General features: G+C 39.9%; 1 protein-coding gene across 1 annotated transcript; it reads left to right on the plus strand.

The window, feature by feature from the left end:
* The first annotated feature begins 2,527 nt into the window (after positions 1–2,527).
* atg4da (autophagy related 4D, cysteine peptidase a) lies at positions 2,528–11,388 on the plus strand. Its single transcript, XM_003447923.5, has 11 exons — positions 2,528–2,883; positions 5,349–5,619; positions 5,727–5,810; positions 6,156–6,329; positions 6,639–6,990; positions 7,095–7,159; positions 7,696–7,847; positions 7,936–8,014; positions 9,005–9,081; positions 9,256–9,375; positions 10,136–11,388. The coding sequence occupies exons 2-11, from the start codon at positions 5,400–5,402 to the stop codon at positions 10,313–10,315; spliced, it is 1,503 nt and encodes a 500-aa protein (XP_003447971.1). The 5' UTR covers positions 2,528–2,883; positions 5,349–5,399; the 3' UTR covers positions 10,316–11,388.
* Positions 11,389–11,916: the final 528 nt, after the last annotated feature.

Genomic DNA, 11,916 nt, shown 5'->3' on the forward strand with positions numbered 1-11,916 from the left:
GCGTGCAGGTAATTATAAATAAGTTCTTTACACCTGAAAAAAAGATGTTCATGTCATCGTAGCTGTTACTTATAGAAGAGCTTGGCGGGTGTTGTTAATTCTGACTTCAGTGTCCTACTTTCTGAAAGGGTGTTACCAAGGGGCAAATATGAATCATTTTTTTTAAAAAAATAGACCTTTTTTAGAGCATTTAGAGCCATCAAAGACGGGTGTAGCTAATAACCTTTCACAGCTGCTGCAGCGCTATAATCTCTGGAATAAAGTCATAGTTAATGTTATTAGTTATCTCTGTGTTTCTCCTGCTGTGAAAAGGTTTATGAAGCTGATTCCTTTACAAATGAAAAGGCCTCTGATCCTACCAAGACTATCAAGATTACAGTTAGCTGCATTTATTCACAAAGTAAAATGAATTAGAATCTTTTTCTTCTACTGAAGAAAAACAAAACTGTCATTGACTAGTGGAGAAAACATTCACATCCTTTAAGTGTCTAAGGCCCGTCTATTTTCTACTACTTTTGGAGTTGCAGGAAGGCTGGAGAATTTCCTAGCTGGTACAGAGCAAGAGAAAAAGCACACCTTGTACAAGTTGTGAGCCACTACAGAGAGACAGACAACCACACGCTAACATCTGAGCCTACAGTCAGTTTGGAATCACCAGTTAACCTTAGGGGCCAAGTCTAGGGCATGGTGTATACATGTGTATACACATCTCCACATGTGAAGCCATATTAAGACAGAACTAAACAAATACTTCATTATAAGTGAAAGACTTACACTGAAATCTTTCTTAGAATAAGGATAAATTAAATCAAAATAATTTGCTTGAACTAGGGCATCATGGCGGTACAGTGGTTAGTCCTGTTGCCTCACAATGAGAAAGCCCTTGGTCTGACTTAACCAGGCCAGCGGGGGCCTTTTCTGTGTAGAGATGCATGTTCTCTGTGCGTAGTCTGACTTCCTCTCATAGTCCAAAGACATGCATGTGAGGTTAAGTGGTCTACCGTTCTGTGATACAGTAAACTGGCAACCTGTCTGCAGTTTGCCCTATAATAGCTGTGCAGCTGTACAGGTGCAATAAATGATTACTGTCATAGCTGATTAATTAAGCAATGTTATAACCATCAGTCTAACCCCTGAAAATCAAATACTTGGAGGTAATTTATTTTTACATGAAAATTTATCCATATGTATTTGAAGACATATGACAGGTCTGTTAATATATTACTAATTTAAAAGATGGTAGTGGTGTGTGCTATGATGTGGTGCTATGATGTTTGGTTTGAAGACAGTGATGCTGACAAAAGACAGGAGGCAGAAAAGATTTTCATTAAGAGTTAGTGGCATGGACAAGATTAGAAATTAGTATATCAGAGGGACAAATTAGGCTGAGGGGTTTCAAAAGAAAGTTAAAGAAGCAAGACTGAAATGGTTTGTAGATGTACAGCACAGGGTAAGTGAATATACTGGACAAACACTGTTGAATATTGAGCTTGAGAGCAGGAGAAAAATACCACAGAAAAGATTGGATGCAGTGATTGAGGACATGCAGAGGGTTGGTGTGACACTGGAGGATGCCAGGGATAGGATGACGTGTTAAAAATATATGTTATAACTATATAATATAAAGTTACTTAACCTTCTTTGTCTTTAAAGCTTGAGTCTTCTACTATTAAGAAGTCCCGCAGGGTTCCCTGCATAGGCTTATCATTCCATGATGGTTCCTCTTCTTTCTCGAGTTTCCTCTGTCTGAGGCATTCAGAATTCACATAATCAGTTGTGGCCATCATCCTGGTGTACTCATGGACTTTGCTGTTTCATCCTGGATAGTGGTTCTGACACTCATTAGTGCTCAGACTCGTTCTTTCCTTATAGAGGAGGTGGATAATATTTGCTCCCTTTTGTAGTCGGTATCCATATCCAGTCTTGTTAATCTTCTGGCTAAAAGGGGGTTCAGGCCTACGCAGAACAGCAGTGGGGACAGAGCATCTCCTTGGTAAATCCCGCTCTTGATGGTGACTTTCCTAAAGAAGGCTCTTAGGGTCCTGTTGATCTTGTACAGTTCTAGGAATTCCAGGATCCATGCATGAGGGATTGATTCACAGGCTTTCTTGTAGTCAGTCCAGGCAGTGCACAGGTTGCTCACTCTGGTCTTACAGCCTCAAGAAACTGCTCTATCTATCAGTAGCTGGCGTTTCTGCCAATTCCCTACTGGGTCCTGCTTGAGACTTTTTTCTTTTTTTGTTGGATTTTGGATGTATGATGGTTATTTTGGTTGAAAGTTGCAATTACACCGTAATTATTTACTAATATTTAAACCAAAATTGTATGTTACTTATTATTTTAACTTTTTTCAATTGTTGGCATGTTTGTACCTAAATTTATTATTTATGTTTACTAACGCATACTTTTTAACCAGGTCACTCATTGCATAACTACGGGACTTATTATTAGCCAATGGCACACTGCACTGCGCATTAGTGCAATATTATCCTATCAGATTTGCTACAGGATTTAATTCAACCAATAGTGGTGCGCCGGAAAAGGACAACAGGAAGTAAATGTTGTCCGGTCAGGGGCTGTCACACCGAGCAGCATAGACGCTATGTAGTAGCTTATCTTCGTAACTGTGTAGATAAATGACTTCCTGTGTTAAATTGGAGGAAGTCTACCATTCGTACATGAACTGTATTTTATTATAAAAGCATTAAGCTCTTCGGGGATTCCGTCTTCAGTGCTAGAGAGCTAACGCCGGGGCTAGCTGCTGAAGTTAGCGTGTTCAGCCAGCTAGTCTCAGGCTGCCGCTGTACGCCAGGAGGGAGGAAATATCCGAAATGAGTGGCTCTATTACGGGGTACCCACCGGCTTAACCGACCTTTACATCAGGTATGTTGTTGCTGGCCTGTGATTCTTTAATAATGGTTAAAGACGCTTTTTAAATTAGGTATGCGCTATAGTGCTGGTGAGTCTTTGTGACCAGAGGAGTAAATGGGAATTGACAGTGAGGCTGCTGGTCAGAAATCCGTCCATATACCCTGACACTGGTCGTATCATGAGAGTGTTTCTATAATAGATTATGGTTAATAAAGCGGTTGACTTACAGGTGATGAAAAATGATAGCCACCATCATCATCAGATGACTTTTACAGACGTTGAAAAGCCCGACATACCGGTTGTCAAATGGTTATCACATGATGTGTGTTTTTTTTTCTTCTCTACCATAGAAACGTTTCCATCAGCAGGATCAGTTAGTACTCGCCGTAATACTCTCTGTTCCCTGTCGAAAGTGCTACTCATCAGTTTCAGGGCAGGGTGAAAAAAGTCACTGGTACTTTCCTTACGTGTTTTTCACATTGTGAACTGGACAGCTGTGGATGATTACTCGGATTTACTCTGACACTTTGGGGGTTTTTTTTATGTTTCTTTGCGCAGTTTGCACTTGATTCTGATTTACAGATGTTAAAAAACGAAGGATCTTACTTTTTTCTTGTGTTAAACATCCATAATGAAACAAGGAAACCTGTGAACTGCTCAGGTCCTTAGGCTGTTATCGGGTCTCTCAAATGCAAGCATATTGTTTTCAGCAGAAAGTATGAGTGTGGAGCATTGACAGACTGTATAATGCAAGTGGGCTAAAAAGAAAATTGTGTATACACGAACATTTGTTTATATTTTACTTAACCAGAAAGACAACTCAGATTAAACATCTCTTTCGCAACAGCATCCTGGCAACAGTTCAATCAGTTATACAAGCTGATGATACAAATACACAAGGGAGGCTTCAAATGCACATGTGATTAAGAAGAAGGTGCAAAAGCAAACAGCTTCCTCAGTAGTTTTTAATAATGACCTTACTGAGTTTTTAGAAAAATATAAATATCTAGGGGCACACAATAAAAACCTGTCATGATATTCAAATACCAGTGACATTTACATAAAAGAATACAGCAATTATAGTAAATGTGGAAGTTGGACATAGAATGGGTCTTTTCATTTCCAGCTCTCTGTCTTAGTCACTGTGGCTCAGGTGGTAGAGTGGGTCATCTGTCAGTCAACAGGTTCCTTGACCGTTTGAGTCTACCTGCGGAAGTGTTCTTGGGCAAAGCACTGAATCCAGAGTTGTATGTGCTACTTCAGCTTTATTGTGTGAATGTTAGGAAGTGATTAGCCATGGATAACAATCCTCCTTCTTATAAGAAGTATTATTTAATGAATGATTTTGATGTTTTCAGGCATTGTGATTTCTTAAAGGGGAAATAAAAGTTGTTGCAGTTACATACCCGCATACATCAGCTAAAAATTTGACTTCTTCTTTTACCCTAATGGTTTATATAATTAGTCATTCATCTCCAAAGTGCAAACTCTGCCTCTTCTGTTGTTACTAATTCAGTTTTAACAATAGTGAAATTGGGCTGAGTTTGTTTGTTTATTTTTAGCAACATGAAACATGAAAACAAGACAACACTCCCCACAACCACCAACACAGCTGGTCCTCCGATTACATCAAACAGAAAACACCCAACCAGGTTTCAGGAAAAAAAATGTTAGAGCATACAAACCAGAAACAGGTGCTCATCTCTGAAGGCAGCGTTGAAACTGACATGTATAGAGTTATATGTCAAAAAGACAGAATCTGCGATGAAAAGTGTCTCTAAATTTACAGGCTAATAATCAATATATAAATATAGAAAGTGATCAGTACAAGATTCATGGGGCCTCTGAATCTTACTTTTTTTTTTTTTAATTGCTCCTTACATCAAGGTAGAATTTCAGCATAAACAAAACTATTGCATGGAAATACACCAGGCACTACAGAGGATTATCAGTATTATACCGCCAGACTTCAAGACCTGTGGGCCGTACTTGACCAGAAGCAAAAGGCATCAGTAAATGTATATTTAGCATTCTGATTACAGAAGGGAAACTTATTACCATCACATGGATGACAAATGTCACGTCTATCCGTTGAGAACTTGTGACAACAGCAATGTAGAAGATAAAAAACATTCGGGACTGAGAGATAAATATTTCAAACCCACTATTTAATTTGATGAAACATAAAATTTACTTGTGTTTATAAACTAGAAATAACAGGGAGATTTCAGACTTCTGTTAAACAAGATAGCACAGATAATTAAGAGCCAGGAAAAATCCAGTGTAACTGTGTGCTGTGTATTCAAAGAAGAAAAGCCACTTTTAGATTAGTTTAAATCCAAGTAAATATTTGAGTTAATAAGTATATGAGTTGCAGGATAAGTGTAAAAGCGTTTTGAGTACAAGATGAAAATGCATCAGTGGTTAATTATTTACCTAGATTCTTGTGTTGTTTCTCTTTTTCTTTCACTCATCAGTTCTGTGTCACAATGAGGAGCACAAGAGGTAAGCTCTGAGGTCTCGGAGCCATGAACTCAGTTTCCCCGAGTGCAGCACAGTACGTAGGGGGAGTCATGCAAGATGAGCTGGTGGACAGGGGGAGGCAGCAGCAGCCCATGGAGCGGCAGGGCAGCTTTGGAGTCAGGCCTCCACAAACTCAAGACGCCAGCAGAGAAGCCGCCGGGGAGCCTGATGAGATGGACAAACTCAAGGCCAAACTTATGTCAGCGTGGAATAATGTCAAATATGGTTTGTAGTCAGTTTAAAGTAATGAAGACTGAGTGTGGGATTTATGTATATGTAGAGGAGTACTGAGATTTCTGCTTTGAGAATCTTTTTTGCACCTCTGTCTGCAGGCTGGACTGTAAAGTCTAAAACCTCCTTTAACAAGATGTCTCCCGTGACTATCCTGGGTCACTCCTATCTGCTTAACAGTGAAGGTAAGTGCTAAATGTACTAATGCATCTTAAAACTATTTCCTCTCAAGAGAAATTTGAAGAAGAATACACCCCAGGTGTTGTAGTGATGTGTGCTGTGGCTAACCACACTGGTTAACCGTTTCCTTTTTAAATGTTTATTTGACTTGAGAAAGCTGAGCAGTAGGAACTAAAACAGACAAAACCTGCACTTTTATTTCCAAAATATTATATGCAGGTATCATAACTGAGCTTTTCATTTAGAATTAGTGATACAAGCAGCTTATTGCTTGAACAAAGTGCTAGAGCTCTAAATATGTGTGTGTTTGTGTGTGTCTCTTGCTCCACCTCTACTTCACTCGCTCTCAGATGAGGTGGAGCGGTTCCGCCTAGCGTTTGTGTCCAGGATCTGGTTGACCTATAGGAGAGAGTTCCCTCAGCTGGAGGGCTCCACCTGGACAACAGACTGTGGTTGGGGCTGCATGCTGCGCAGTGGGCAGATGCTGCTGGCACAGGGGCTCCTGGTCCACTTGATGCCCAGAGGTATGACTCTCCATCTGGCAACCGAGGACACTCGGTTTCTCAGACACATCAACCACCACTATGATAGCAAGGAGAAAAACTCGGGTTTGGGATCTCACTAACAGGTTACCACATGGTAGCCATGTCCATCTTTTATATACAGTCTATGGTTGACTCAAAAAATGACAAACCATACCTTCTCTAACTCCATTCTTTTGTTTTATACACAGTTTAATACTGTTTTTTCTGTGTGTATACTGATGTCTGTAACATCCTCTGATTGTTTTAAGTCTGAAGACAAAAAAAAAAAGCTTGTTTCTGTTTTTCTAGACTGGGTTTGGCCAGAGTCTCAGCAGCTTACTGATGTGGACTTTGAGGTATTCCGACCACGTTCCCCAGCCCGGGCTGGAGGGGTCCCAATACCCTCCTTTGGCTCTCCACGAGGTTCCAGCACCCCTGAGAAATCCCTCCCAAGCAGTCAGGCACCCAGATGCAGCCAGAAGAAAAGGGTCCACGAGTCCACAAAGGACAGGCAAGAGCACATCCATTCCAGGCTTGTTACCTGGTTTGGGGATCAGCCCCCAGCACCTTTTGGCGTTCACCAGCTGGTGGATATTGGCAAAGGTTCGGGGAAGAAGGCTGGTGACTGGTATGGCCCCTCTGTAGTGGCACACATACTACGGTAAGGGCTTGTTTTTGCAAGCAAGGCCTTTCTGTGTTCTGAAATCATTTACACAGCAGTTAAGCATTTCCAGAGTCATGGAATTATTTTCTTGTCCCTTTCAGGAAAGCAGTGGACAAAACATCTGTGGTCACAAACCTGGCTGTATATGTGGCTCAGGACTGTACAGGTGAGATTTATAGAGCAGATATTTGTTTAGCTTCATAATCAGAGAAGAGCAGATTGATATTTGCTTTGCACCAATATGCACACTGTGTAAATACACTCACCGGTCAGTATTTGTGTACATCTAAAGTTGAAAGCATTTATCAGAATTGGGGATTAACGAACTTAAAATGTGGCATGGTTGTTTACACCAGATGGGCCGGTCTGAATATTTCAGCTGATCTGTTGGGATTTCCCCACACAATCATCTCTGGGTTTTAAAGAATGATCCAAAATAGAGAGAAATATCCAGTCAGCAGGAGTTATTTGCATTACAGATGTGCAGCTGTCAAATCTGCAGCAACTCTGTGATGCTGTCACATCAGTATGGACCAAAATCTCTGAATGTTTCCAGTACTTAGTTCAATTTGTGCCAGAAATAATTAAGACAGTTCTGATTGCAAAAGGGAGTCTAAACCAGTACTAACTAGGTGTACCTAATAAAGTGTCTTCTCTGTATGTCACGCCTGTTTTAACCCTCACTGTTTCTGTGCCTTGTAGTGTACAAAGAAGATGTGGTGCGTCTGTGTGATCGGTCACTGAATCAGACTTCTTCTGATCCGTCCAGTCAGGACTGGAAGTCTGTCATCATACTGGTCCCTGTCCGGCTGGGAGGGGAGGCCCTCAATCCATCCTACATCGATTGTGTCAAGGTCTGTCAACCATCCAGTGCCTGACCCCACTTCCTAAAGGATTTTAAGTGTCTAAACTCGTATTAAAAATATTTGTGTTCATTGTCAGAACTTCCTGAAACTGGATTGCTGTATTGGAATAATCGGAGGCAAACCGAAACATTCGCTGTACTTCATTGGGTTCCAAGGTGAGGACTGCCAAAAACATACTGTGTTTTTTGCATAAATCCAGCCGAGGCAAGGGCAGCTAGGGAAGAATTGGCATTTTTTTGCTGTTAGGCCCCTCTGCAACCCCTACTGTTCTTGCAGTGGCAATGCAGGAGCCACACATTCTCTCAGGTGTGGATAATGACGCGCTGCTTTGGTGGGGAACTGCTACTTCTGCTTATCATGCTCTGCATTACTCTTCATTACACTTTACTCTTAGACGTTAACTTAGGATATCTAGAAGCATAAGTAAAATGTGTTTTTAAAAACTGTGGTGTCATTTGTCACTTTGTCGCTTAGTAGCTGATTGCTAACATGTTTAACTGCTGCCTGACACTGGTTTAAAACCATTAAGGCAAAAAAGCACATCCCAAATAAATCTTCACATTACAAATGGAAACTTCCTGTATGAACCATCACAAAGCTTCTCTGACATTAAAATTCTAAATTGGGCCTTTTGTATCAATTTCTAATATAATGTTATACATATCAAGGTTCAAGGTTCAAGGAGCTTTTATTGTCATTCGCATCACATGTTAACATGAGGTGGAACGAAATTATGTACACACGGTCCCGGAGCGAAAAGAAACAAAATAATGCAGATAATAAAGATACAGAATTTTTTTTTTTTTTTTAAGTAATAAATAATAGTTTTTTGGGGGGGGGTTGGGTTTTTTTTTGTTTGTTTGTTGTTTTTTTTATACAAACAGAATAACAAGTAATAAAATAAACACGATAAATAATGCAATAAGTAGAGTGCAACAACCTGAGTACCAGTATGTTTTATGTTTATATGTTTTAGTGGTTTGTTAAGGAAGTAGAGTTTGTAACTTACAGCTTTGGGCTTCCATGGTAGTTGTTACAAAGGTCAGCAGGAACAAGCTGTCTGAATTATAAAAAGTATGAGAGACTATTTATCATTTAACTATTTGATTTATTGTTTTATACTTGGATTCCTCTCTGTCTGGCAGATGAGCAGCTGCTGTATTTGGATCCTCACTACTGCCAGCCAGTGGTCGATGTCAGTCAAATTAACTTCTCACTGGAGGTTTGTTGCCTTCTTCATTACTCTTCTCTTCTGTCTGTCTGGCTTTTATCTCCTTTTTTTTCCTGGGATCATATGACTTCAAACTCATTCACGGGTCATTAAAGATAACACGTCTGCTTAGTTGGCTCTGATCTTTTTATTGTATGACCCGTGTCTCCTTTTACCACTCTGCAGTCGTTCCACTGTAGCTCTCCTAAAAAGATGCCCTTCAACCGCATGGATCCGAGCTGCACCATCGGTTTCTACGCCAAGAACAAGAAGGACTTTGAGTCTCTGTGTTCTGCTGTTAGTGAGGTGAGTTTTTACAACCTCCTCACATTTTTGTGGCTTTGATTTCATTTATACAGCATAGTAGAAATGAGCATATTCTTTTTTCTTTTTTTTTCTTTTCGGTTTCTCTTTTGTTTCTGGCAATTAAATATGGTTGAGTTGGTTTGGGAGGGAAAAAAGAAAAAAAGCAATATTAAGGTGTCACTTCCGTCTCCAGAAAGCTGAATAATCATCTTGTTGTTTTTATATCTGCACAGATAAAATTTCGATAGATGAAGTTGCACAAATTTTTCAAGCAAAGATTTCCGATTGTATTTTTTCTGAGTTGAGGTCCAAACATGAGAATTGGCTGCTTTTCTTTATAATGCCTAACAGTCAGTTGAATACGAGAGCAAATGTAGAAAGCAAGTGCTACACGATCAAAGCGGGTACTGTATGTAGATCTTCATATTCCATCCAAATAATATATGTGCCAAGGATTGGTTTGTTTGGGCTTTTACATTTTTCACCATTACTAGAGCTTGGCCCAATCTTGAAGTGATTAAGTGTTCTCGGTAATTCATGCGGTAATTTTTAGAAGGATTATTTACCATTGTGGGAGAACAAAATTGGACTATTTTCCCAAAACAAATTTAGATATAATAAATTGGGAAATATCATTGTGATAGTTTGAAGAAGAAAAATGTCAAAAACTGATTTTTTTCCCCTCTTTTTCTCTGCGTGTGATATATTCTGTTTTGTTTTTAAGATTATCTGCTTTAACTTGACTTTGTTGTCCTTCCAGGCTCTCTCATCGTCGAAGGAGAAGTATCCCGTCTTCACCTTCGTGGAGGGCCACAGTCAGGATTATGGACTTGAGGGTCACAGCAGCAATCACAGTGGACCTCCAGCTCATATCCTGCCTCCAGGAAGACTAGGCAGAAGCAACAACAGAAGAAGCAGTGAAGAGTTTGTCTTCCTGTAAAGCTCTGAGGACGATGCTCTCCCATCTGTAGGGGGCAGAAGTGGACACTCAATTGCCTTTAAAAGACTTGATTCTGTCGATGCTGCAGCTGCAAGGTGGACACAACTCTTTTGTGCTTTGTCCCTCACTGGTCAACATGGCTGCTGTCATCACCTCTGTGTGGGTGACGTTATAAGCTAACAGGCATTAGTGACTACTGACTGGAGCACTGCTTTACCTGACGAAGGTGACTTTAAAATGGATAGAAAAGTTTTCAAGTACTTGAAGTGTTCTAGGTTCATTTTATCAGACGACGTCAAAAAAAAGCCTCAGTGGTGTCTGCGTCATCTTTAATTGGCTCACTCGTCAGCTGCCTGATATTGTTCATGACTTGTATTATATCATATTCCCTCTGCTGAATATTTTTTTTAATTTTTATTCTTTAAATTAATTTATCAGATTTAAGAATGTGTGTTTTGTGTGCGAGTGAGTGTTGGGTTAGTGTAATTTATTTGTCTTTTAAATTGTACAGATGTGTTTAGGATTATGCCGTGTCGTATCCCAGAGAAGCTTCAGATTCTTCCACGAGCGTCTTGAACAGCTGTAAATTCGTTTTTAGACCTCGGGGTCTCACACCCATGCACTTTCACCTCTGACTCTTTATTCATTAAGGATATGAAAATCTCCAAGAAATCTGCTGTTACATTGTTCCTGCTGCTTAAAGAACTAAAGGTCAGGTATAAAGAAAAACAATGCCTACAGTTGGAGATGACTTTTGTATTTTTGCCTGTTAAACTGTGGCTTAAATCATTCCTGCTATACTATTATATAAACATGTTTGCAAAGTAAAAACCCAGCTCTTACTTATGTACATGTTCTGGATTTTACCTTGCACAGCCAAGGCAATGAGACAAACCGAAGCTGAATGGAGATCTTTTTTATTTATTTTGTTGTCTGCTTGATTTTCAGACTTCTGCTGCAGTGTCTCTGTGTTTTTGTTTGTCCCTTTTTTTTGTAAAAGCTACTACTGCAAGTTGCACTACTACTGTTATTGAGTTTATTGTCCTGATTAAACTTCAGACACTGGAATTACAGTACGTTACTGTCTTTTGTGTGTAGATTTGAACTGCAGGTATATATGCTGTCAAAGGAACGAGAGCGATGGGAAATGATCAATTCAAGTGTTCTGTAGTAGTGTAGCAGGGTCAGAGCAAATATGCTTATGGTAAAGTTTATGCAGCAGATGCTGATTTCATTACTTGCACCTTGTTAATACCACGTCGGACCCCTCGACAAGTGGCTGGAAACATTCCTGAGACTGTTCTCCATATTGACATGATGGCATCACACAGTTAATGCAGATTTGTAGGTCTTGTTCCACCCCATTTCAAAGGTGTTGGACTTTGAAGGCGATATGAGTCCAGTGACTTTATCATCAGTTTTGGGATGGTTTGTGACGTGGTGCATTATCCTGTAGGAAGCAGCCATCAGAAGATGGGTACACTGTGATCTGCAACAACACCAAGGCAGGCTGTGACATTTAAATAATATATGATAAATGTCCCCCACATCATTACAATTTTAAATTGTGGGCAAAAACAAGCATGCAGTGTGTATTTTGT

The sequence above is a fragment of the Oreochromis niloticus genome, linkage group LG6 (assembly GCF_001858045.2).
Source record: "Oreochromis niloticus isolate F11D_XX linkage group LG6, O_niloticus_UMD_NMBU, whole genome shotgun sequence".
Taxonomy (NCBI): Eukaryota; Metazoa; Chordata; class Actinopteri; order Cichliformes; family Cichlidae; genus Oreochromis; species Oreochromis niloticus.